This window comes from Neolamprologus brichardi, chromosome 11 (assembly GCF_056152115.1).
Source record: "Neolamprologus brichardi isolate AB-2024 chromosome 11, ASM5615211v1, whole genome shotgun sequence".
Classification (NCBI taxonomy): domain Eukaryota; kingdom Metazoa; phylum Chordata; class Actinopteri; order Cichliformes; family Cichlidae; genus Neolamprologus; species Neolamprologus brichardi.
In genome coordinates this window covers 7,416,230-7,444,138 of record NC_142114.1, presented here as the reverse complement: position 1 = coordinate 7,444,138, position 27,909 = coordinate 7,416,230, and the positions used below count along the sequence as shown (strand labels likewise).

Below are 27,909 nucleotides of genomic sequence, written 5' to 3'. Positions count from 1 at the left end.
TTACCATGTAATGGTCATGTCATATTTTTTTTTGTGTTGCAGTTCAGACTTTGTTTCAGAAGTTTGATTGATGTGGATATTTTGATGTGCCATGTCTGCATATCACATGCACAATTTAAGTGCATTTCTGTCTTTTGCTTCTGTGATGATTATTGCTTGTGCAGTTCTCTTGATGAGGCAGACGTGCACATCAGCACTGGCTGTCAAGATGATTTGGCACTGCTTACAGTAAATGGAAAAAAATCACGTCAGGAGATTTGTTGGATTTTTTTTTTATTTGTCAAAGATCTTTTGCTGAAAACAATGGATTAGCTCCAAGTTACGCTTTTTCTCTTGGCTACCTGATTACTCTCGGCTCGTTTGAATAACAAACAAAGCGGAGTTGTTGACGTTTTTTGTTGTTGTTGTTTTTTTAAATAAATCTTCTGTTATATAGCCTGTCCCTGTCTTCATAGTATACTTAGTAAGGGGTTACTAAGTATACTATGAAGACAGGGACACAATTTTACTTGCGTATCTGTAATGTGGTTTTTTTTGTTGCTTTTGTGGTTGGTTTTTTTTTTTTTTTGCTGTTTATAGCCAGTGAGAGTCAACTTTTGCTCCCCTCTTCAACACATTGTCCCTTTCATATCTGCACTCAGCCACTGTTTACAAGCTTGTAATGCAGCCAAAGGAGAGAAGAGAAGATGCAGCAGGAGGCAGGTCAGATGCAATTTTAACCTCAAACTGAAAGCCTGCTCACAGCTTGTTTCCAATTAAGAGGCCCTGCCAAGCGCGGGAGTATGAGCAGGACAGTGTGAAAGATGCGGGGAGAGTCACAGAGGAGTGGGAAACAAGCTGAGAGGAAGTTCAGGGGGGAGAGAGAAATGGGAACACAAAGAGAACAAATAGTGACAGTCTGAGAGGCTAAAATACTGGTGGTGTAAAGTAAAAAAAGAAGAGTGAGAAAGGAAGAAAAAACTGCATGCCAGCTACCCAGCATTGAGAGGTGAGTGCAATAGCTGGCTGGATGCTGACGTTGTTCTACTAGGTGTATTTATAGACTTGCAGGGTTTTAATCCTCAGTACTGGCCAAAGCCCCTAGCAGAGGGCTGTGAGCCAACTTGATGCAGGCTTTACTGAGCTTGGGGAAAATGATAATTATTGCGGGAGGAAAGTCGATTTCTGAGTTCCTGTACGTTATCTATAAATTCCCCTTTTCACCATGTTGTCTACCATTTCAACTCATTGGGTCACGTGTTTTTCTTTTTTCTTTTTTTTTTCTCCTCCGCAACTACACTGGCTCCTGTGTACTTAGTTCAGAATTTGTTTTTTAGTCGTATTTGTGAAGAGTGCTTCTAACTAAGCACATCTAAAAGCTAGATTGCGCTGTGGTGTTAATAGGTCACAAAATGAACTTTAGTTAAACATTGCTAAAATGGAAGAGATTAATGAGTCATTCCTAAATTAAAAAGCTCACTCAAATGTGCTCCTTTGCTTCGCAGCTAATATGAGGGACCCATAGCCTGTATACTACGGGCTATGCTACGGTGAGGTAGATATTGTATAAGCGTAGAATGTGCCTGAGATCTCTGAGAAAGATGGTTACAAACAGCACTTATATTATATATATATATATATATATATATATATATATATATATATATATAGCACTAAACAAAGTCAGTAGAAGCTAAAGACCTCAGTGGAAAGCTCACTTTATACACACACACAGAGACAAAAAACATAAAACTAGACACCTAACAGCAGCCTAGTAGTGCTTTGCTGCCAGCGTTCGGTTGGTGTGTCAGGACTCTTAATCTGCTTGTAGCTGGATTGAAAAATGGTAGTTTTATAATGTTGTTGGTGAATGAGGGTCAGAGTTGCTCAGAGACACTTTTAGCCGATTGTATTGCTTTTGTGCTAAAATGCGTACATAACTGTGAAAAGCCGTTTCACAGCTTTGTGCTGAAAATGCAGAACATTGTGTTGTGTGGGGATGTCTGTTCGTATGTAGAGAGTACAGGAGGCGGGACATTTGCACATGTGTCAGAAATTGTCCACGAAACATTTGGACCTGCTATAAAGGGCTGAATGATGCACCAGGAAGCAAAGGAGGCTGGCGAGCCACAAAACCACACTGCACAGATTATATGTTTATTTTTGATTGACACTGGTGTAGAAATAACACTCACATTGACCATTCCAAAATTGTGTGGTAGTGTTTGAAATAGTTTTTCTGATTGGGAGGTTTGTGTGAGAAATTTATGGTGTATTTTGTGGAGCAGGTCAGATTCCTACAGACACCAACATAGTGACTGTATTTGAACTATAGAGACAAATAGCCATATATAAGCTATGAGCTTTTCTCAAGAGAATAGTATAGTGCATTACAGCACTGAAGTGGTTGTTGGAATACATTTTGCAGTATTTTTGTAACTCTTGTACATTGTGTTCCCAGTATAACTTGTTAAACTATGTTACCAGTTTCTCACTTAAAAGTTGTATAATTTCAGCTGTTGCTTAGTTGTTCCGCTTGGCTGTTCATTTCCAAATATACCATAATGCACAATCCCACTGAGGAAAATGCTACCAGCAGCAGTTACTGACAACATTGAGCTGAGATGAGCTCTTCTGAATGCTGTGATTGAAAACTACTCTCATATCTTTGTCTGCTGATCTTCATCTTTCAGAGTGATGACAGACGGTAGAGCAGGAAATGTGTCAATGTGACGCACTGAGCTTGTGCCTCCGTTCTCCTTTTATCTTTATCTCTGCAGTTTTCCCACCACATTTTACCGCATCAGTATGGCTCCTTTGAATGTAAAATTTTGGTGATATTTGGAAGCTGATTTTTTTGTTTATTTATTTATTTTTTTGTAAACGTCTTTTATCACGAGAAAAAAGGTTGGCTAGATTGTTGGTTTAAAATATGCCTTGTGTCAGCCGCATTTGTAGTGAGGATTCATTTGGCTTATAAACTCTCTATTATAAAAAAATTCGAAGGCTTTTGTTGACTTTTGGGTTCCACCAGCCTTATGAGGCAATGGGCTCAACTAAATGCATAATAAAGGTTGCTTTAGGTGCTACAAATAAGAAGCTGCTTATTATATTTGGAAAGCTCACGGGAAGTGATGGCTATCTCCTGAACAGATGATGCATCCTATGATTGTGTGTGTATTTGTGTGTTAGGGCTAGATTAATTGAATTTTATTTTCAATATGACCTGACACAACTATGAAAACAAGATCACCGGTAGTTATGGTTTAATTATTGCAAGGATAGTCTCATTCTGTCTTGTAATATAAATCCAGTACACCTCTTTTCCTTTCACTGGTGAGCTTTTGCCTCATTTTAGTTTAGCTTGAGCCAGGATAACAGTGATGTTACTACTGTTAATGAGTAATTGTTTTACATAAATGGAATTTAATTATGACTAAGATAATCATAATTAGGATTTTTGTAATAGCCATGCAGACCCTAGTGTCCGTGTACCAGACAGTCGTGACTCTCACAAAGTGCAGTGTTGAGTTTGAAATTGTTCTGATTAGCAGTCCCGGAGTTAATGAAAAGCTGCCATTGCTTGACATGTAAAAAGGAACAACGCACAACTTCTGGGCTAACCAGGCAATTAGTGGATCGCAGACGGCTGACAAAAATTTTTTGTGGCAGCTGCATCGAAGACAGCCACCTCCTGTTCAGTGTTGTCTTATACATATTATGTAATATGTATAGACTCAAGTGTAGTGTTGCTGTATGGTTGCACCTTAATGTTGGCAGCTTAGATCAGTGAATCGGTATCTCTGCTGATTCACCTTTTTTGGTGACAAATAACTCCAGTCAATCACTCATGCTGCAGTGTGCGGTACTTTTAAAGAAACACTACCAGGCTATAATGTGACCAACATTCTTACTCTACATAATAGTCATATAGAAATTACCAAACTGATTCTGTCTGGTGAGTAAAGACGGGTTCACAGGCTAACCTATTAAGTTTACTCTCAACATCACCAGTTAGTCAAGCCGATGCCCTGTGCAGAGAGTCCTTTGACTTTCTACTGCTCTATTCTATCTATAACGTGACAGATATTTATTATATAGACAATGCTAAATCTGTGTTTATGTACTGTTAACATCTCATCACCAGTCATTCACTACTGCCACTGCATGTTAGTTCAAGTTGAAGTTATCATTGAACGACTGAGTGAAACCTAAATTAAAAACAGTGAAAATATGGCAAATTATGTGATAACTGGTGGCCTAGTCTTGTATACTTGAACATTTGTTGATATGGTTGCACTAGTTTCCCCTTCTCCCTCCCTGTCTCTTTTGCACTCTTTGTCCAATTCAAATTCAAATATGCTTTATTTGCTTGAATAGGTTTTAGCCACACTCTCACCCTCTTTTGAGGCCAGTTGTTCAGGACAGAGGGCAGTGCTATTTATTTTCCATGCTCCTCCTCTAGCTTGGCTCCAGTCCTGACAGGTTGATATATGTCTTATCCTTGGCAGCCATGTGCAGGTGATGTATTCCCCTTGTAATGCTGGGAATAAGGAAAGGAATTTCCACAGCCTATAGTATGGACAAAAATTAGGGGTGCTGCCAAACCAGCTTGGATCTGAGAGGGTTGGGAAGAAAATGCAGTCATTCCTGTATGGTGATGGAGACGAAAAGCGTGAGATTTGTGAAGGGTCGGTTTGCTAAAGCTGCTGCTAAACTAGGGTGCGGAAAGGTGATATGTGGTCTACCTCAAACCCAGTCTGTGCTCTGCTTTGTGCAAGGTAAAATGCTCTTAACATAGAATAGGACAGAAGATGACACAGAAGATTTGGTATAAATATTTGATAGCATGCTTTAGCAAAGTCATGTGAACTGCTGCTGGTAGAGCATTTAAGGACAAAGACGTAACTTAATGGAACTGAGTCATCGTTCAGGCAGCCAGTGTTTGCGTGACCCATGAGATACATTAGAGTCCTTTCGCTTAGATAACCTGCTTGGCCGGCATGATGAGAGCTTTCCAAATTATCCCTTATGTACAATGAAATATGTTGAGAGAGCTACATGAAGAATTAAGCTCCACTCTCCACCAGTGCCAGTTAATTCCTATGGGATTTTAATCCTTCTGTCAGTATGAAGAGGAGACCTGCAAAGCCCACAGATATGAAGTCCCTGACTGTGTCTGTGACATTTGGCTTGGCGTCACAATATATATATATAATTTTTTTTTTTTCCAATTTATGTGTTATTTCTGTAAGGGAGGAGAGGATTCATAATTTTTTTTAAAAAGTATGTTTTGGGGGAAGTGGCAGGCATAGTGTGATGATTGGCATTGTCCTTGTATTTTCTCAAAAGTACTTTGGCTGTGGATCATTGTCACCATGTGAGGCCATGTTGTGCTGTTTAAATGTAACCAAAAATTGGCAGCATTGAAAAATCAACAGCCACCATGTTGTGGCGCTTGGCTAGGAGTGACTTGGATCATCAGATACAAGTGGAACACAAACACGCAGAGATATGCTATCTCTCGCTGTCCTCTCTGGACTCCATTTTGTCAGATAAGGGCTGTAGCTTGGCATGGTGAGAGAAAGGGGAACTTGTAGCACACCTGATGATAACCCAGAGTAAGTGATACTCTTCAGTGGAATGATGGCCCTATTCTACTCGTCCTTTGTTGAAATTCTTAACAGATTAAGTGCCTTTTAGACTTAAAAATCACATAAATCGTATCAACCTTTAGCAAGATTAAAAGCATAGTTTGCTGATAGCAACTCAAGGGTGCAGTTTTTTCAAAACAAAACAAAACAAAACACTTTGTGTATTACAAAAAAAGAGGATATTTTGTTATGATTGAGACCAAAATGATGACTCTGATTTTGGTTCTGTATGCTGAGCTGCACACATTTTCTTTCTCTCTTGCTTGTGAAATCTGTGACTTTCCCCTGCGAGGTCATAACCAGGGAGCGAGACAGGAAGTGTTGTCTTTGATCTTTCCCGCTGTTTAAACTAATTACCTGCTTGCACCAGCAAACACTGCTGGCCATGGAATTCATTAACAGATGATGAAGCTTTGTTCTGGGCAAGTGTGTCTGCAAGTATGTACAGGAAATCAGGTGCATCAGACTTTGTGTGCATTGTGCATTTTCCTCCCAAAAAACAGGCTAAATTGTAATTGTATGTAATGTTGCTAAAACAGTGATGAGGATTTAGGTATTTCTAGCCTTGTCTTATTAAATAAAAGGTGCTGAGTATAAGATGTTGTGACAGTAGTTTAAGTGACTCATAGTAATTACAAACCTTGTTAGCTCATCTTGTGCTCATTTTTGACCACCGTTTGAACCTTAAATGTGTGTCACGTCGTAATTTTGGTTTATTTTCTTGTTTCCTTTAAAGGTACATAAATAATTGTTTTTAGGATATTTGATAGAAAACATGCCAGCTAATGTTAAGCTCTTAACTTTGCACTATAGATTTGTGAAAAATGCTCATAATCCTTCAGTTTTACCTCAGTGTATGAAAACACTTGAGCTTGGTGTAGGTTGTAGGTCTAATAAAAAAAAATAGCACTAACTAATTTAGTAATGAGGATTTGAGTAGTGACCTAATCCTAGGAGTAGGGGAGAGAGCGTCATCCCTTCAATTGATAGCATGGTAGAAAGTACGGAGTGCTGTCAAACCAGCTTGGTTCTAAAAGGTTTGGTGTATGGAGGAAAAGAAGCAGAAATGGAAATGAAATGCAGCTATCCCCCCCCTAATGTTTGCTAAAGCTGCTGCTGTACTGGGGTTCAGATATGTGCTCTCTCTCTCTTGTCCACCTCAAAGCCCATCTGTGCTTTGCTTTCTGCAAACTCCACTGCTGCCTGCTGTTGTAAATTATTTGATTCTGATCTGAAATTTTGAGCAATTCCCAATGGATTCCCGTCGTTCATTTCTCAGAGAGCAGCTGGATTTTAGTACTGTCAAATGTATGTTTATTTCTTTACTTTCTTGCTAAGTGAAAGTCTCTGCAGGTCATACTCTTAATGACACAGTGAACTTTCTGCTTTTACTATTATCGCATCAGTAAAATTTGTGAATCCAACCGTATAAAATAGTCCTGATTTTTTTGTTGTTGTTATAAAAAAACACTAAACAAAAAACAAAACCAAAGAGGACTTTAAATGACTCAGTTCCTGTTTTTTAAATGTAAGTTTGTAAAAAAAAAAAAAAAAAAAAACTCAGAAAATTTTCATGTTTCTACATTTAACGAGTCTGTGGTACAGTGTCACCTCACAGAAATAGAAACCCTTAGAAAAAGAAACCGTTCGATTTGGCAGCAGACTCGCAAACAGCTCTTCATGTTTCAGTTTGAAGAGCGTTGCCAGTGTGCTAGCCAAGTGCCAGAAATTTCAGCTAGTTGCTGCAATTTTATGTGTCCCCTGGGATAAACTGCAGTATTTTTCACTTTACCCATCATCATTAGTACTACCGCCACCCTGTAATCTCTCTTTCTGTCACTGAGGCAATGGGGCTTCTCTTTGCACTGTGGTCTCGTAATTGTGAGGTAATCATCTTTTCCCTCTTGAGAGCTAAAAGACTGTGTTTACAGTTGGTGGGTTTTTTTGGCGGCTCGACTTGGTGAGATGCTAATTTACACTCTCAGCAGCAGAATGAAGCTGCTCTTCTGATTACTTGACACTGGCTTCACACACACAGCCATTCTTTACCTAGCGAGTGTTTGAGGCTGGATGCCATCAACAGATTGGATAAATAACTCCTACTTTCTCTTTTTTTTCTTTGATTGTGTCACCAAAATTAAAAAAATTGTTTTCTCACTTAGGTTTAGTAGTGTCTGTCCCCGTCTGTTTTATTTGTAGTTAAATTTTGAGATATGTTTCTGAGGTATTCAGGTGGGTTGAACACTTTTCAATAGCGCTATTTCTACTTTTAAAGAAATGCTTCCTGTGGATACTGTTGATTGCACTCCTGGGGTTCCAATCCCCCAAAACGATGCATTTTCACATAATACTCACAAATAATCACAGCACACTCCCACATTAGCATAATGAAAAGCTGCAAGAAATGTCTGTTTCTGTCTTAAAGCATACACTTTTGCCCTAAAATAAATAAGTCATGCCCATACACATTCATACATGCACACACTTGCATACATGGCCCTGTGTTTCAGCTCTTGCCTTACCCCTCAGATATTGTCCAAAATCACACCCACACACAAACAAATAAAGAATTTTTCAAAAACAAACTCCTCAGTCTCAGCATCCAGGCTTTATCTAAATCCCTCTCTCAGCGTGATGAATGTTGGCTCAGATCAGACACAGCCCACAAGTCCATTTGACGGTGCATTGATCTCATAGTTGGTTCATATCATTCCATAGTGTGAATTAAGATGGACATTACCAATCCCTCTTCTCCCTGTCATGGCTATTATCTTGGCAGCTGTACTAGTAAAGGGACCGGCTGCCTATGAATTTAGGACCATTTCCATCCTTAACAAAATGTAGATAAAATGTAGTCAATGTACTGATAGATTTAAACATATTAAATCAAATATAATCACTTAATTTCAACCCACTTTTAGTCACTTATTATGCTCTCTTCCATTGTTCTTCATATCCATCTTTGCATATGTTATTCTACTCTTTCCTCACATAATCCCATCTTTCATCACTCTTCCTCTATCCCCTCCTTCCCCTCTCAGTTTCTATCCATTCATCACCCTGTGTGTGTTTTCCTGTTTCCTTCGTCCCCTCCCTCCACCTCTGTGTCATTCAATCCCTCTCTCCATCATTATCTGCCCTCTTGCACTTCCATCTCTTCTTGCAGCCATCCTCTCTACTTGGCCCAGGAACAGAGACATTCCTGACCTGGACTTATCTCTCTTTCAGAACAGCTCCTGTACCTGCACCACCAGATAGGCTTTGTGTCCTACACATGCCTGTTGCTGGCTGTTTGACACCCTTCCTTGAAGCATGGAGGCTGCTTAGATTAATCTGCTCAACTTCCACATTTGTTCTTAATGGGACACACTTAAAGCTCTGTGGATGGCTCACTTTGGCTTTTACCACAGCCATGTTATTAGTTGATTAGTAAGCTTCTCAGCTTAAAGTGCAAGTGCCTATTAAGATCAAGAAATACTCTTCTTCTCTTAGTGCAGGCTATAAAAAAAGTCCTTAAAGATTATACTATAATACTCAGGTCTAATTTAATGTTTGGAAATACACCAGAGCCAGCATAAATGTATATTACTCTCAGTGATCCTTATTGCTAGAGACGTTAGACCCTCCATGGTCATTGTAGTCAAGTAATTTGACCCTAACGACTGATCCAACATCTTTATGTTGCCTGACTTTACAAGCCAGTCCTGACATTCCAGCACTAATGGCTGTTCCATTAACAACAGTCATTTCATTATCTCCAAGAGTCCCTTGTTCTGGTTATGGTATCCAGAGAGCACTTCAAAGCATCATACTCATCAGCCTCGTCAAGCTGATGGATGGCTGATTAGAGATGTGGGAGACACTTTCGCCAAAATAAATCAGCAGCTCTTTTAAGATCCAAGCATTTTTATTTGGATGGATGTTTTGAAAAAATCAGTTTGATTTGGTCAGTGTGCATGGATGCTGAGTGTAATTGTACAAACCTACGGGTGTGTGTAGCAGCATTTGAGCAGATCAAAGGTTTTTGTGTTTAGGTTTTCCTGTTTAGTGAGGGCTTAAGATGGATAGAGACTGAGAAGGGGCACAAGAACAAGAAGAGTGATAGAAGACTCAAAGCATAGTAATTGGGTAAATTAACCTGAGGTCGTGTAATGTGGTGGAGCTTTAGACCCCCCTCTGTGTGTCTGTAAATTTTTTATAAAGCTGTCTTTGAACTCATTAACCAGAGCAAGATGAGTGAGTCCAAGGCGCCTTGAGGAAATGAGTAAAGGCTTTGTTTTTGAAAAAGCCATATTGGTTCTAACATTCTCTCTGCTCCATTGACTCGGGCTTGAGCACACAGTCCTTGTTAAACTCCATTAAGCACCAATGGTAATTCTTGCACCGCTGGAAAACTGTCCTCTTTTCTAATAAAGTGTAACAACCATAACCTTTTAAATGGAAAAAATACATTCAGCGATCCAGCTACCTACAATATGTTGATGCAATCCTATTTTCTTATTAAAAATAAATGATCATTTCCCATAATGTAAATTACTGTGCTGATGTGGGAAACAGTTGTGTTAGACTTTTGGTGAAAGAAAGTCTAGCACAGCCAAGTCTAGGTGACATTGTAAATGTGTAGTTTATTTAAATTAGATTTTTTTTCCTTTACCCCTGAAGCTCTATTGCCGTCCGATTCTTCTTTTTTCTATGGACCCAGTATTAGGTCCCCATCCTTGCTCGAGGCACCAGTGCTTCAAAAAAGTTTCTCATTTATCATTGCTGCAGCTAAAAACGGTCAAGATTAACTACCCTATTAAATGCAAGATAGTGCAGGGAATCTCATTTATAACAGTCTTAGACATTAATCAGTCATGTTTCATCCTCAGGCCCATGGAGTATTTTAAGCTTTAAGTTGTTCTCTTTAGTTATTCTGGCCAATAACTTGTGTGTCCCCTAGTGTTGAAGTTCTTGGTTGTGTTGCATTACTGGAATGGATTTCACAGTTTAACTAATATTCAGATATATAAACACAGAATAAATTTGTGTAGGCTCAGTCTCGCTTTGGTTGGTGTGCACGTTTTCTCCAAGCTCTAATAAAATCTTTAAAACATGCTACCACAGATTCCAGTATATAGACTGCAAAATACCCTCATGATACCCTTGATGCTATTAATCCCACATTCAAAGCATCTGTTTGAATTCTTTGTAGAGATAAACAGTCAGTTAATGATTTTTCCCATACACGAAAAATCACTATATGTAAATTCGTATTACATTAGATGCAAGTCTTTCAATAAGAGTGTTTGTTTGTTTTTGTTTTTTCTCAATTTCTCCAAAAGTGTTCCCCTCTTGGGCCCATCACGGTGTGGTGTACAAGTCTACTTCCTCGTGTGCAGTCTTGTCAAGAAACAAAACAACGGAGTCTAAGATGGTCCATTTGTTCAACTATTGAAGTTGCTCCGATGTGCGTTGATCTTAAAATTAGGCTTTATGTGTTTGTCTGTGACAGTCTTGCCATGGGTGGCTCTGGCTGTGCGGGGATTGGATCTAGTGTTCAGTTGTCAGCTGCAGTTTATCCTTCTTTTCCTTTATCTTCTGATGACACTCACTTTCACTCATTGCCTTTCAGGCTCAAATTCCTCGGGCTCAGAGAAATGGTCCTGGCAACAGCCAAATGTCTATCAACCTAGTCCAACTGTGACAGAAAAGAGAAGGCGTAAAATTAGATATGAAGTTAGTATTGGTACTGTGGGGTGGGAGAGCAGCACAGTCGTATAGCTGCCTTCTCGTTTCAGTTCATGCAATTTCTCCTTTGTTGTGGAGACAATTGTTAAATCAGTTTCTACTTTAACCGATGTCTACTGTAACATTCTTTTTCCCACTGGCTCCTGGGCCATTAAATGGGAGTTTTTGTTTAAAAAGAAGCAAATGTAATTTCTTTGTATAGTGCTAGTTTAACCCAGAGAAATGAGTTAGTGGTTTAAGATAAATCTATAGAAGTAGTAGTACTCACCCCTGTCACTGCTGGAAGTAGTGCGATGATCAGCTGCTCCTAAGACTGTGTCAAAATAAATAGTTTGTATGCAGACGGGTTTCATTTTAGCATCTGGTTAAATCAGTTATGCTTTATGCTTTCACTACATAAAACAAACAGACGCTAGATCATTCTTTTTCAAATTTAAAGATCTCAACAGGCATGAAGCTTTTTTGGCATTTTAATAAGAATGGATTGCATTTATATAGCGCTTTTTGGGGCCCTCAGAGCGCTTTACAATTCCATTATTCATTCACTCTCACATTCACACACTGGTGGAGGCAAGCTACAGTTGTACCCACAGCTGCCCTGGGGCAGACTGACAGAAGCGAGGCTTCCATATCGCGCCATCGGCCCCTCTGGCCATCACCAGTAGGCGGTAGGTGAAGTGTCTTGCCCAAGGACACAACGACCGAGACTGTCCGAGCCGGGGATCGAACCGGCAACCTTCCGGTTACAGGACGAACTGCCAACTCTTTGAGCCATGATCGCCCATAATGTGATAATGCTAACTGTAACTGACTGAAAATACATTTTAGTCAGTTTGCTACAGGTGAATGAATTTGTGGAAAACACCATCACTGATCCTAAAAGTGCAATAAGCTGGTTAACCAACATGCCCAGCAATATAATTTATTTTTTTAAACTAGCCCCAGTCCATCAGATCATTGATGATGTTGAACCTTGTTACTGATTTTCTCTTTTTAAGAACTTGAGCCAGAGTTTACAGGTACTACAACAAAGTCACGCAGACAAAAACTGGTGCTCTGCCAAAGTCTTCAGAATTTCTGTTCTCATCTGACAACAGTTGGTTTGATCAAAGAGCATATTGTACACAGATCTAGTGTTATATATAACTGCCCTACTGTTACTATACTTTAGAATTTTTTCTCTGCTTTATATAACAAATTACTGCATGTACAGTGGCATTTGTCATTGGCATGCCTTGATCTTGGCATTGCCAGTAGATAGAAATCCACTTCTGTTGGTTTGTAAGCTTAAAAAACAAACAAACCAAAAACCCAAACAACCAAATGAAGTTCGATATGTATTCATTCCTTTCCAAATTTATTTTGAATTTGGCATAATTAAACCAATTGATGATTCAGTATATCCAAAATCTAGGTTACAGAAATTGTGTTGTTGCCCAGCTATAAAAAGGTCCTTGGTTATTTTATGAGTAAATTCATCCTGCTTCACTAACCTATCTGTATCAATCTAACAATACCCCTTCTGAAAATTCATGAAATGAAATATTTGTTGTTGTGTAAATGTATACTGTGTGGGATTGTGAGGATTAAGAGAACCAACAATTACATAAATTAAAGGAAACTGCTCTGTAGTTCCTGGTAGTCATGCTGGTGGAACCAATATCAGCACTTTGAAATGCCACGTCAATAGCTCTTTTGATTGCAGCCCTCTCTGTGAGTTGTTATGTGGATAATGTGTGTGGTCTCTTGCATGGATTATGGGAGACAAACACTTTGGCTCTTCTTCCAAGTCTCCTCCGGCACTTGACAAAGTGTGCTATGCATTTCTTTTTCACACTATCCGTTCTGGTTGCTAGGAGACTGGTTGATATTCATTCTTGACCCAGCTCACTTCTTGTTATTCATTTCTCTTTCTGAATCATTCTTGTTCCTTAACTCTAATACTAAAAATTATTTTTTAAATTATATTCAAAAATTAATAGGCTTATGTAAAGAGGCATAACAGAAGGTCACAGGATTGAAACTGATGTTTTGCCATTTTACTGCCAAGTCTTTTTCCTTTTCTTTTTTCCTTTTTGTTTGGACATTTGTCAGAACTGGACTAGTTATGTATTAATATCAAGTAAAGTGTCGAAATTATGAGGCCACATTAGTGCGTTTCTCTCATCTCTTCTCTTGCACATGGAGGAGAGTGTTTGCACCTAAACTGAGGCTTGATCGGTCTACTTTCTTCCTGTCAATCGAAACTATGCACTGATTATTGGCAAATAACAGGGTTCCACCTTTATGTGCCATTCTGGCCTTGAACCTCAAATATTAATGTAAAATGATTTCACATAAGTGAACAAACACCTCATCATATTTTCACTGCAATCTGCGTACAGCGTGTCCTAGATTTGCTTTTTTCCTCTTGCATAACACTTGCCATCACTGTATCTTGGTAAACCACTGAATGCCGTTTAAAAATACAGCTACTTATTTTCCTTTAAAAGTGATACAAGGATGCTTATTTGCACAGCATAGCATAGCAGGCCACTAGGGGTTGGTCCGTACTGATGGAATTTCCAGCTGAGTTCAGTGACCTGTGAAAGATGGCAATTAGTTAAACGCACAAACACAAAAGAGAAACGATGTTGACCAACTATGGAAGAAAGTAAAGGGGTTTTGGTAAGCTTAACAAGTAATTTACTGGTTGACAAATCAGTATATATTCTGACTTTAAGGTTTCTTTTTACTAGTCTGCACTCCCGTCTTCCCTGTGTCACTCACAGATAGACAACACAGATTGGTCATATAAAAAGAGCTACCATTTCTAAAAGGTGGTTGTTTCTAACCAAGAACAACACAATGGTCAGTAAACGTCAACAGTGTGGTCGCTCTGACTGACCAGCTGGTCGAGGTTCAGTCCAAATTGAATGTGTCTGTCTACCACATACATACTATAACTCTGTGTGGGTTTAGACTAAGCTTTATTGTTTTGCAATGTAGTTTGACTTCATGTTATTAGCTCACCCTCACCCACCCTAACAAAGGGGTTGAAAGAATTATGAAAGTAAATGGATTTAAAAAAGGAAGAATTGGACTCATTCATTTGAGCACAATGTCCAGAATCCATAAAAATGGCACAGACTAGCACAGTTTTCTCTTTCAAAGGTACAAAAAAGAGAAGCAAACAGGGAAAAGTTGTGGGTTTTTTTGTTGTTGTTATTTTTTGTTTCTTTTTTGCTCATCCCTACAGCCAATCTGCTACTGTGAAACTGCTCTGTTCACCAGCAGCTAACTGCATAGTGGAAATATGGGACAAGGCAGGATTTGCCTCATATCATGCAGAGTTAAATGCTGTGAGATGCGGGCAATGAGCTTCTCACTGACATCTATGCTGTTTGAGACCAGTCTGTTAAACCTCTTCATGCCTTACAATTGCACTGTGAAATATATAAGAAAAACACGAAGGCATGAGCTGGTTCAAAAGGAAGATGTTTTTGAACACTCATCCTTAACGTCCTCACTGACATGAGGTAGCATACTGTGAGACTGCTCCTCCCCGCAGGCAGCCATCTGGAAGAGTAGGGAAGAATGGAGGTATGCAGGGAGAGGAACATCTGGTCTTCCCTGAGTTTGCACGGACAGAAAAGATGATGGATGTGAAAAACTTACACCCCGCCGGGCCCAGATACAGACCTACATTTCTGATTTTATAGGCATGCAAAATGGTTAAATATCATGACTCTCGCTAGACTGTGTGTTTGTCATCTTGCAATCTATCTGTGATGTAGTCACACTGATCATTAAGTCCACTAGTTCATAATGGATGCACAGATTAGAGCAACATCTGTGCTACCTACTCTGCAGCATTAGTTGCTCTGACCTACTAATAATTCCAGTGTTGATAATGGATTTCTGTGTTTTATAGTGTATTATGTATTACTTAAGTGTATTATCAACAGCATCAAGCTTAGCTGTTGCTTTTATGCTTTTATGTCACTATAATGCATGCCCCTTGTATTGCTGTGTATATGACTTGATAGTGGTGTAATAATATCGTATTATGGTCATAGGTATATATTTCTTAGACACCCTTTGAGGTATTTTTAGTGTTTCTAAGAATGCGGTTTGGATGATTGTATATTAGGTATAGCAAAAAAAAAGTGTTGCGCTTTATGTTATGAAAGTGCTTAGGAAGAGCTGGAGGTACAGTGTACTACTGTGTGTTACTTTTACCAAGTGTGCATAGTAGTATGCCGGGATGTATCTTGACTGTGCAGTGCCTTGTAGACTTGATGTAAATCAGTTCATGGATCAGGTCTGCAGAGCAGTGTGCCTTTTTAATATTGAGCCTTACCAGTACACTTGGTGAGACACCCAGCAGTGAAACCCTAAGCATAATATATGTATACACACACACACACACACACACACACACACACACACACACACACACACACACACACACACACACACACACACACACACACACACACACACACACACACACACAAACCATAAAGGAGAGGCTGTGGACATCCAGGTAGATATACACAGTAGGCAAACACAAATGATGACTCCCCTTGTCTTATTTGCAGTCTCATTCAAATGTAACCACAAATGTAGCACACATTTGCATTTGTCCTTGTTTGCAAATAATACTGAGAAATAAAATATTTACACTTCCAGTTATCCTTCATAAAACTCAACTGAATGCACAAGTAGCCAACACACACACACAAACCGCTCCTTTTTACAGTCACTCTCTTGCACATAATAATGATACCGAAGGAATTCCAAGCAGCTTCTTAATCCAAGCAAGTGCTGATTGAGGCTTAGATTGAATGGAGGAAGAACGAGAGATGTTTAGATGTGCAGGTGAAAGGGCAAAGGGGTTTATAGGTGAGTGGACAGAAGTCAAGATCAGAGAATGGGCTTTTTCGTCATAGTATTAGTTCTTTCAAGGTATTCCTTTATCCAAAAAAGAGGTAACGTGTCTTTTGCACATGTAAAAAAAAATTGGTTCTGCATTTGCTTTCTTCCTTGAGTCTTTTTTTTTTTTTTTTTTAAATAAGATTTTTTTTAATCGATAAACAAAAACACAGCTCTGTTTTCTGTATGGTTGCCTAAATTCATCTTCTGAACATGTGTTGCTGATTTCTCTAACTTCTTGCTCTGCAGGTATGACTACAGAGAAATGCTGTACAACTCCACATTCTGTCTGGTACCTCGAGGACGACGGCTGGGTTCCTTTCGCTTCTTAGAGGCTTTACAGGTCAGTGATTAAAAACGCACATATTGCTTTTTACTGCTGACTGTATTTTGTTAGAATATAGGCTCATTGTGAATTTTATTCAATATTTTAGGCTGGTGAAAACGTAATCCTAAAACAAATGTAAAGAAAAAAGAAAAAGACTAAGTGGGACGTCTCACAGCTAAAAGAAACAGCTGCTCCCTGAATCTACGCAGTAGCTATGTTGTAACCGTAAACCCATCTGTAACTCTACGAATATGACCTCCCTGGAAATGTAGCTAAACATCGCGTCAGCATAGTCTGGAACCATTGTGATTGGCTTGTTCCCTACCGTCGATTCCTCTTACCCATTTCTAGATACATTTTTGCTATAGTTTTTAAATCGGTGAGAGAATAACAACCAATGTCAGTATAAGGAATATTAATCATAGTGTCAATACAAGGACTCACAAATGTCAACAAATTCCTGGAGAGAGAATGCTGATATTGGATGTACAAAGAAGTGAAAAAACTTTAGGGATAAATATGTCTGTGTCATAGGCTTTACAAACTCTATATTACACTTTAGTCATCACAGCTGGTAGCATGCCTTGATTTGGGAGGATTTTTTTTATATATCGGATGCTCCTCCTGATGCAGCCCCTGTTTTTGTTTTTTTATTTTTGTTTTGTTTTTTTTTTCTTCTTCCTAGGATTGAATCAGGAATATTTTCCTTGTTAGACAAAGGTGTGATCACTACACTATGGAGCCACTGTCTTTCAGAAATAGGGAAGTAGTCCTCATCACCCTTCATGGAAAAAATGGTCGAGTAATTTAAGATGGCTGTTTCTTCTGCACATCTGTGAGGGCATCATTAATATTGGACAGGGTTTGGAGCGGTGCATGCTGCCATCCTACAGTTATGTATAGTTTTTAAAGGACTTATATTTAAAAACAGTCTGCTACTTAGACTGATATTTCTTTTTTTTTTTTGGAAACAGGGTTGTATAGTACAATAGTTCAGGAAATACAAATCTTATGCAACATTATCTGTTTAATTTTGCTTGAAGAAGCTATTTTACACACACAACACACACAGTTGTGTTTTCATGTCTTTGTGAGGACATCTGACATTGACATAATGCTTTCCTTGCAGTCTACCCTAACCATCAAAAATGAATGCCTAACCCTAACACTTAGTGTAAAAATAAGCATACCCTAATTGTAACCCTGAGACTAAAACCACATTTTGAGCCTGAAAAATGCCTTCAAGCTCGTGGGGACGGGCATTTTGTTCCTACAAGAGCTGTTGGTCCCCACAAGTATCCTGACATTCCAATTTTTGGTCCGCACAAAGATATGTAAACATGGTACACACACACAAACACAGTCAGATTATTCTTAAGGAATCACTTTAAAATTTGAACATGAATAAATCTCAGCTGATGTCCAGCCCACACATATTGTAAGGTGCTAAGATCATTAAGGCGTCATCATTTTACAGTCTTTCTTATATTAAGCAAACATAGATTAAACTGATTCAAGAAATAATGTTGTGTGTCAACACCAAACCTGATCAAACAATGAAGCTCCTCATCAGCACTCGAGAGTGCAAAAAGGGGGAAGTGCTTATTTAGTCCTAGTAGCTCTCTCACCCAGTGCCAGTCATTTTGTTAATGTGCAGCTAGTGTTACTTTAGCTGCGTATGACTCACAGCTTGTTTTTAATCTGGTTCAGCTTTTTCCATTCCTTTAGGTGACTCCCTCCCCCACCTACTCAAATCTTCCTCCACTTTTGTTTTTTTGTGGCAGAAAACATGTGCTTAATCATTTATGTGAATGGCTACCCTGCATTTAATGTTCCTCAATTATCCAACAAGTGTCCCTAATTCAACCCCAACACAGTAATTATGTCATTCACACCATCTGTCTGTGTTTTAGGTGTACAGAGATGGCCAGGCTCATGTAGTGACAGCGTGCTCAGATCATACGTTGAAGAGTGCCTAAATAAATTTTATTTAACGTATACTTTCACTTGAGGCAATTTATGTTGTTAAATGAATGTTGTAGGAGATGGAACTAAAATAATGAGTTTTGATTTTACCAGAGGTAAAATGGGCACTGCCTCTGTATTGAATGAAATTGGAAGATGATTACATCACAGGGGAGGCCACGCATAGACAGGACGCCAGAGGAGAAAGCAGTGTGTCTGCAGTGGAGTTAGAATGCAGAGGTTGGCTAGATTGTAGGGCTGGGCCGTGGCAGGGAGAGGCACTGGGGTGTGTGTAAATACTTATACAAGAAACAAAGAAGTTGAGTAGGACAGACGCACGGAAATTTGACGGAATTTGTGAAAGCGAACAGGCTGTTGTGAGGCATAATGCCCCAGTGACTGAAGTGAGTGAGTGTTAGGAGTGAAGATTTTCCATCCATCCATCTTCTTCAGCTTTATCCGGGGCCGGGTCGCGGGGGCAACAGCCTAAGCAGAGGTCTGCCCTGGGACCTCCTCCCGGTGGGACATGCCTAGAACACCTCGCCCAGGAGGCATCCTTGTCATATGCCCGAACCACCTCAGCTGGCTCCTTTCAATGTGGAAGAGCAGCGGCTCTACTCTGAGCCCCTCCCGGATGGCTGAACTTCTCACCCTAGGCCAGCCACCCTTCGGAGGAAGCTCATTTTAGCCGCTTGTATCCGCGATCTTGTTCTTTCGGTCACTACCCACAGCTCGTGGCCATAGGTGAGGATAGGGATGTAGATCGACCGGTAAATTGAGAGCTTCGCTTTTACACTCGGCTCTCTCGTCACCATGACAGACCAGTGCAGCATCTGCATCACTGCGGCCGCAGCCCCAATCCGTCTGTCGATCTCCGGCTCCCTTCTCCCATCACTTGCGAACAAGACCCCGAGATACTTGAACTCTTCCACTTGGGGCAGGAACTCATCCCTGACCCGGAGTGGGCACTCCACCCTTTTCCGAATGAGAACCATGGCCTCAGATTTGGAGGTGCTGATCCTCATTCCCGCTGCTGGAGTGAAGATTTTCTTTTTTTTAAATCTTTATTTAATTAGAGAGTGAAACTCTTGAGATTTACAGTATCTCTTGCTGTAGTGCCATCGTCCAAGACAGGTATCATTAACCCAGCATGTTTTAGTGGGAGAAAGCAGAGCTTCGGGAAAACGTGCAGACCACGACATTTTACCCAGATTTCTAACTTTTTTGGAAACCTGGTTGCAAAGTAATTAAGGAAATCCAATGCTTAATGCTTAGTTACTCTAGAAGAAAACTACATTATAGGACTGAGTCACCCCTCTTATTTTTATATTTTGGTTCCAAGGAGCCAGTTTTTATTGTGATTTTTAAAGAGGTTTTAAGCAGTAGTTCTCCAGGCTTTCTGAAGGTTTTTCAAAGTTTTTTCTTTGGCCATTGTCCGCTTTTCCATTGCTTTTCAGTCTAGTCCTTGTACCTGACCATTTTCAAAGGTTTTTTTTCTTTTGAACCACATAACACTGACCTATGAAGTCTTCAAGAATTAAAAAAAGGTATTTAATTGATGAACCATGTTGGCAGATGGCAAACAACCAATTTTAAATAGCATCTTTAAGCACACGTGACAAAAATGCACAATTTGTTCCCATTTCCTCAGCTGAGTTGAGTGAAAATGCGAAAGATAAAAGTTAGAAACACAAAAAATAATATTTTTCCACCTAGAATAGGATTACCAAAGAGAACAGGACAGGAGGACAAAAGAAGAATTGGCACACACCTGAAAAGAAAAAAAAACATCTACAGCACGTGAACAGTATATGAAAGTCATGCCCTAAAGAAACAGGAAAAATCCCGCAATGACTTATTTTCCTAGCAAAGTATAGAAAACTGAACAGTGGCTTGAGACTTTGGTATGGAATAGTATATATCATAGCAGAAAGTCTGTCATACTGAGTTTTTATAGTGGTTCTTTCACATATTGGCTGTGTAATATGCTGAGTTACCTACAAGGGTTTGAAGATGATTTCTCTGTGAGAGCAGCAAGGCAGGTAGAGCATGCAAAGATCTTTGCTAATGACAAGAAGATGATTAGATGAATACTGCAGCGCTCTGATGCACGAGTGTTTGTTCCTGGATGCACAAGACCAATCAGTGAATGGCAGTCCGCTTAACAGATTACAGGAGGCTGCTGTGCACCACTAAGACACAAAGACATCCACCAACAGACACACCTCAGTAAGAATTTCATTCATCTCTTAGACACAGGGGTTTGATAGTTAAGCCATTTTAAAGTTTATCTTCCTTTCCACCAAGTACATTGATCATTTTTATGAAGCCACACTGCCTAGTCACTTTGAGAGGTAGTCATCACAGTATTGCAGTGATTCTGTGGTTTACGGAAATGTGCTGTGAAAAAAAAGTGTCGATCCAACTGTTTAAATTGCCTGATATGAGTACCTCCTTTATTTTATTGCCTCCTAAAAGAGAAATTGTTCCACAAGACCGATGGCTGGTTGTTCCCTTTGAATATGAATATTGAGTATAAATATTTTAAGACTCAGGTAGCAGGCAATATGGCACTGGCAAACTGATTGCACTCTTATCCAACTTCTCCTCCCTGCTTGAGATATTTACTGTAAATTTAAACGTTATTAGCATACTGTGGGTCTCACAAGTTTCACAGGTTCCATTCTTAAAGCCGTTCACCTTATTAACAGTTCATTTTCTCTCTATTTGTGCCGTTACTCTTGCAGGCAGCTTGCGTGCCAGTGATGCTAAGTAATGGCTGGGAGCTTCCCTTCTCAGAGATCATCGACTGGAATAGGGCAGCTGTTATTGGGGATGAAAGGCTGCTATTACAGGTAAGCAGAGCTTCTAAGTTAAAACCTAAAGCAGGATACCCTATATACATATAGAGGTCGAGTGCCATAATAGCTCAGTAAAACCTCCTAGAATACCACTAAAAAACACCACTGTCATATCGCCATTTCTTGAATTTTTATTACTTTTTTTTTCTTCAGTAATTTTTATCACCAGTGAAAGTTATTATAATAAAAGCATTATCTCCTGTCTTGATGTTTTTGGTTATTTTATCAGAATCTGATTCATTGGACAGATTTCAATGCATACATTCATGTGAAAAAGAAGGTTGTCAAAGGACTATAAAAAACTGAGTACACCACATGATTTAGTAGCATGTAGAACCACATTTGTAGTTTTCTGTGAGTTGCTGCTGTTTTTTGTGGTCATCGTCTTGTTGCATGACTCATTTTCAGCGAAGCTTTAGCTGTCAGACCGAGGGCCCCATGTTTGACTCTAGACACACAGAGCTTGTGGTCGACTCAGTGACTGCAAGGTGCCCAGGTTCTATGGTTTTGAAACAAGCCAAAATCATCACGACTCCACCACTGTGCTTGATAGTGTGTATGAGTCATTTGTGCTTTTTTTCCCCCCTTTGTTTGTTTGTTTTCCAAATATGGTGCTGTGAATTGTCTCCACTTCTGCTCCAGAAGTTTTGTAGTTTATTCAGGTGCGACTTTGCAAGTCATGCTAAAATATTCTTTTTAGAGAGAAAAGTCTTTCTTCTGGCAGTCCTTCCAAACAAGCTATGCTTGTTCAGGCTTTTGCAAATTTTACTGTCGTGATGTTTAACATTTAAATTGCTAACTGAGGCCTACGTAGCCCACCCACCCCCAATTTCTAAACATTGCACTGTCTGACCTCGTTCAATGGTCAGACAGTCTTCCTGTTCAATGGCTGCTTGTGTTTCGGGGCTTTGCTTTGAAGTGTCTCCATAGGTCATGACACCGAGCTTGTCACTCATGCCGAATGTGGTCACCATCAATTTTGCGATTTTGAATTTCCTAGGATGTTGAGTCGTGGTAAAATAGTGGCCTTGTGTTAAAATGCACAAACTGTCAACACTTCTGCTTTTATACATGTGATCACACTTGATGTTTAATAAACGTGTACCTTTTTAGAAATGGGATAAGTAACAATGCTGGCTTCTCAAATCTGTTATCGTGAAAGTATTTGGTTATTCAGTTTTGTATTCATTTTTTTCCACCAATTTTAACTTCCTGTTTTGCTCCGATGTGACGGTGATGAAGGAAGCTGTAGTACCCATACTTGCCAAATGTACAAGAGACTTCAGTGCTTGTGATGAGCATTGTCAGTATTGGTTCTAGTAAAGTGTCATCATACATTATCTATTATTTGTTCATATGATAACATTTTACATACAACTCTAAGGGTGTTAATTCTTGTAGATGATGATGATGTAGATTGAAGATGAGTTTGTTTAGTTTTTTCCCCTAAACACTGAAGGTTTTTGGCATGTCTTAAAAAGGGATGGTAACAGCAGCATGCAGGTGTTCCTTGCTTCTTTTTTCCAGTTTTTGTTTATGTCAGCTAGCAAGTGCAAAGTGTCTGAATATTGCTGCACATCTTCGATGACCTCCATGAATTGTTCAGTGCTGATTTATTGGGTTTAACCCCTTTAACCTGAAACTACTATACAGCAGATAGGACAGCAAAACCGATTTGTGTATTGAGATTATCCAGTTTAAGCTGTTCTTTTCTACTTTCTTCATTAAAATAAATGTTCTTGCATATCTTACCTGTTCCCTAGATCCCTTCAACAGTGCGCTCCATCCACCAAGATAAGATCCTCTCCCTGAGACAGCAGACACAGTTCCTGTGGGAGGCTTATTTCAACTCTGTGGAGAAGATAGTACTGACCACACTGGAGGTACATACTACATACAACTATCTACATGTGTGTCACTATATACAGGCGTAAAAGTGCTGTGTATTACTTGTCATATTTTAAAACCTCACTACTGTGTTAGTTTTTTTCACTTCTGTATTTGTGCATAAATACGAGCGTACAAATATAGTTAAATTATAAATCTATTAGTTGTCTTATCATTTAGGAATGATTCAATTCTTTTCATTATTCTTATCGACTTTGTGGTGACATATTATCAGTACAGACTGTGTAGTAGCACTAGTACAATGAAAATGCTCAAAACCACATTGAAAACCAAGAGGAGTGATATATATTGTTAAGCACTGCTGTCATGTTTTGAGGCTGCGTATCGCTGCGGCTTGGCTATCAATCATGTCAGTAGTTTGTTCCTGTCAGACTCCATTTATCTGTAGGCTTCCCGGTGAATAGTAGCCTATCACGCTGCTCTTGGGCTCGAGTTACAAACAGACAAAGATGAGAGCGGTAAAGAATGGAAAAGGATAAAGAGGCGAGAAAAAAAGCAAAAAGGATATTGTAAAGCTGTGGAAGTGAGGATTTTTTTCCCTTTAAACTCTTCCTATGTTTACATGGTTAAATATTTGTGTGTCTATAAATTTACAGTTGACAACAAATGAAGGTGACCTCTAAGTGACTGAAAAACTATCTGAATGGCAGGTGAAGAAGATCATGTTACAGCTGTTTTCCATAACATGCAGTCAGTCTTATGGCTGACTGCAATTCACACCAATAATAGTTATGCTCGTATAACTTTACAGACATTTCATACCTAGAGTAAGTAAGTCAGAGCATTAGAAGGCAGAGATGGCTTTTCCGTGTCAGCAGGCTAAAGTTACAACCCCAAGAAGCTGATGTTCGATCTGTTTACACTCAGCATCTTAACCCTGCACCGACATATCCCACAGTGCAACACCAAATCAGCTATGTTTTGCCTCCTGATGCACTCTTTTAGCAAGCTACCATTATCTGGGGATTCTTGATATTTTGCCATAAACAAGGTAAAAGTGAACTTGAACAATCAAGTTTATCACCATATGTATTTTGCTAGAAATAAACAGGGTTTGTTGTGGTCTGTAGCTGCACCATAACTACTGAGGACACTTAACATTTCTATTAGGATATCCTCTTAATGTCTAGGAGTCATCTGGGAATGTCAGTGGGAACAGGTGATGCTGTGGGCTTGCAAAGCTTACAAGCATACAGAATGTAATATTGGACTAAATAACTAAACATGACTTTTACAGAGAGTCCATTGCAAAAGACTGTCATGACATTCTGAATTTTTAAGTTTAAGAAAGATTTTTAAAAATCGTTCTTAAACAATTTATTTAAATTTATTTATTTTATTTTTTATTTTTTTTAAAGGAAGAAGAAGAAAGGAAAACAAAATCAAGCATCCTAATGTTTTCCTTAAAATAAAAGGGGGGAAACTGGGTTCAAATTCAAATTTGATTTGTCACACACACACACACACACAACCATACACAGTATGACATGGGGGTGAAATGCTTGTAGCTGTGCAATGCCCAACCATTAAATGACAGAAAAAAGGTTTTACAGTATTTACAATTTACAGGTTACTACAAAATTTACAAATTAACTTAGAAATTTACAGTAAAAAATGTGCAAATAGCAGAAAGAGATTATAAAGATTATAAATTATAGGAAGTGTGCATAAAGAAAAACCAGAGTGCGTGTGGTGATGTGATGTGTGTGAGAGTCCAGTCTTATAGTGATGTGTGTGGGAGAGTCCAGTCCTACACCTGGTTCAGGGCCCGAATAGCCTGGGGGTAGAAGCTCCTCCTCATTCTCTCTGTTTTGGCCTTAAGGGAGCGGAAGCGCTTCCCAGACTTCAACAGTGAGAAGAGTCCATTGTTGGGATGGGAGAGGTCCATCATAATCTTCCTAGCTTTGGTCTTGCAACGCTTGGGTTCATTCAGCTCTCACAAGATCACAACAACAGGGAGAATTTCATGGTTTGAGTTAAAGCTCAAGTAACTGCTGTTACTCAATATTAATTATGTCAATGAGGTAAAATATTATTTTACCATTTCTATATTTGGTACCAGTGCACATTTTGAGCTTCGAACACACTTGATGTCAAATGCAGTGGACTGAATGATCAGATCTCTATTTGGATTTAAAAATTCTAAAAAATTGAGCTTGTCTTGAAAAAAAATAAATGCTGCAAATTTGTCCAGCAAAATTATGTGTTTGGTCTGAGAAATTTTTAATGCATGAAACATTCACACGATGTTTATGCATCTGGTGCATAAAGGCTTTTACTGTGTGAGGATCTTACAACATCGGATTTCAGCGTTTTGAACTGATGTCTGTTTTGACAGATTCATAGCATCTCAATTTCTCAAAATAGATCTGTCACTGTCAATTCTAGCCTAAATCCAATTCTGTCATTTGTTACACATATATAAAATATACCGATGAAAACATGAAATTCATTTATACAACTGGGAAACTGAAAGATGAGAAATTATAAAGCACAGCCAAAAATTAGTCAAAAAAAACCCTAAAAGAGATTCAAATAACAGAATGAAAGGACGTTTATTAGAAGGCACGACAAGATGAAGACAAAAAGCCCCTCATTTGTATTCTGCAGGATCCTTGTTTATTTGAAGTGACTCGTAATTTCAGTTGTTAATTTTGAGAAGTGCCAGAGGATCTGTGCCTGCACTCAGTCCCCAAGCAGCATGTTGGATTGGACATGCACAATCTCGACGCACAACTCTATTTCCTCAGTCCTTGTGAGAACAGTGAGAAGTTATTCTTGAAATAACTCAGGAAAAGCACTGTTGTGATTTTATTTATGATCAAATTACAGATTTACTGAAAAATGTGATCTTGCCCCACCCCCCACTCCTCTCTCCTATTCTTGTAGATAATTCAGGACCGGGTGCTGCTGCACACCTCAAGAAGTAACCTCATGTGGAACAGTCTACCTGGAGGTCTTTTCACCCTGCCTCAGTACTCCACCTCCCTGAGAGACTTTCCCTTCTACTACGCTGAGCTGGGTCAGTTAATCAATCATGCATGCAGTATAGGAACAACATTACTGGGAGACCCCAGGCTTGGTTAGACTGATTTTATTTATGGCACAACACAGAAACAGGTGGTGTGTGACAGGTGTTAAGTGCTTGTAAACTAATATGTAAATCACGGACAAGTTATGTAATGCATATTTATTATTTTATGATTTGTCAGAGAAGCACATCAGTTACACTTGCTATGTTGTTTGTGCTAATTTGTGTTAATTGGCCAGATATTTGGCTTGTTGTTGACACTGGGATTTGGTTAACTGGCTTCCTTTCCTTTACAGACCTAATAAGATCTGTTCAGCTATGCATCCACACAGCTTGAAGTAGATGTGTAAGAAGAAAAAGGGTTTTTTTAAATTGCGTGTCCTGTGTTTTGTTTTTTTTTGCCTTCTAGGTATTAAGCCACCTTCTAAGTTTACAGCGATCATTCATGTGGTCACTCCACTGGTCTCCCAGTCCCAGCCGGTCATGAAGTTACTTGTTGCTGTGGCCAAATCCCAGTACTGTGCCCAGGTCAATAAAAACCCAACACACACGTACACACAGCTATGCTCAGACAGACCCGATCCACAGAGCTTATTCCGTGATGCTGATGGGATTTCCTTCTGTCAGTTAATTTAAATGTTTTGCATTCTAAAATGCAGAAAGTTTCCAAAGCATTATTTAAAGACAATCCACACAAGCAAAACCGCTTTAGTAGGAAAGGGAGGTCTGCCGCTATGTCATTGCTCAGGTTTATCGTATCACCAAAGTGCGGCTGTTGGTTTAAAGCTGCTTTTGAACTGCAGTATTTTATTCATGCCGGAGAGATGAAGGGAGGCTGTCCAAATCATTTGCATTTGCAACATTCCTGCCACAACACATCCACCCCAACACTCCACTCTCTCCGGATCCTTTTATACTCTGGTAATGCACACTGTAGGAAATATAAGAAGCCATTAGCAGTAGAACTATGTAATGTACAGCTGTTCTGCTGATGTGAAAGTTGTGCTTAAATACTGTTGAAATTCAGACAGAGCTGTTTGAGATAATAATGGTGGCAGTGTTTTAACTACTATGTGTCTGTGCTGTGTTTTGCAGCACGGGTTTCGGTGTGTTCATTCAATGCTGTCGCCTTTTTCAGTGAATATTGGGTTCACATTATCCATTATTTCGACCTTTTGCAAATTCACTAGAAATGTGTACTCATACAGAACTGTACAGCTAAATGTCAGTACATTTTGTTTCAGCATTTACAGTAATGACACATCACTGTCGTGTAGGTGGCGTGACAGTTCTGAAAATAGATATGCAGTTTCATGAAGATGCTGTTGTCTTCTACAAAGCTAGCAAAGAGATGGTTTTGAAATTAAAATGAGGTCTTCTTCATGGTGTTTATCTTTAATCCATACTTTTTACCCCTCTTTGTGCAGGTGATAGTTTTGTGGAACTGTGAAAAGCCTCTTCCTGCCAAGCACCGCTGGCCTGCCACATCAGTCCCTGTTACTGTAATAGAAGGAGAAAGCAAGGTAAAAACCTTAG

The 27,909-nt window shown here is 39.2% G+C and overlaps 1 protein-coding gene across 1 annotated transcript in view; it reads left to right on the top strand.

The window, feature by feature from the left end:
- LOC102789223 (exostosin-1b-like) overlaps window positions 1-27,909 on the top strand; it is a 39,851-nt gene that overhangs the window by 6,757 nt on the left and 5,185 nt on the right. The window contains exons 2-7 of the mRNA XM_006794924.2: window positions 16,530-16,623; window positions 21,321-21,428; window positions 23,198-23,317; window positions 26,232-26,364; window positions 26,783-26,901; window positions 27,801-27,896. Of these exons, the coding sequence (XP_006794987.1) occupies window positions 16,530-16,623; window positions 21,321-21,428; window positions 23,198-23,317; window positions 26,232-26,364; window positions 26,783-26,901; window positions 27,801-27,896 (670 nt within the window). The remainder of the gene's footprint in view (window positions 1-16,529; window positions 16,624-21,320; window positions 21,429-23,197; window positions 23,318-26,231; window positions 26,365-26,782; window positions 26,902-27,800; window positions 27,897-27,909) is intronic.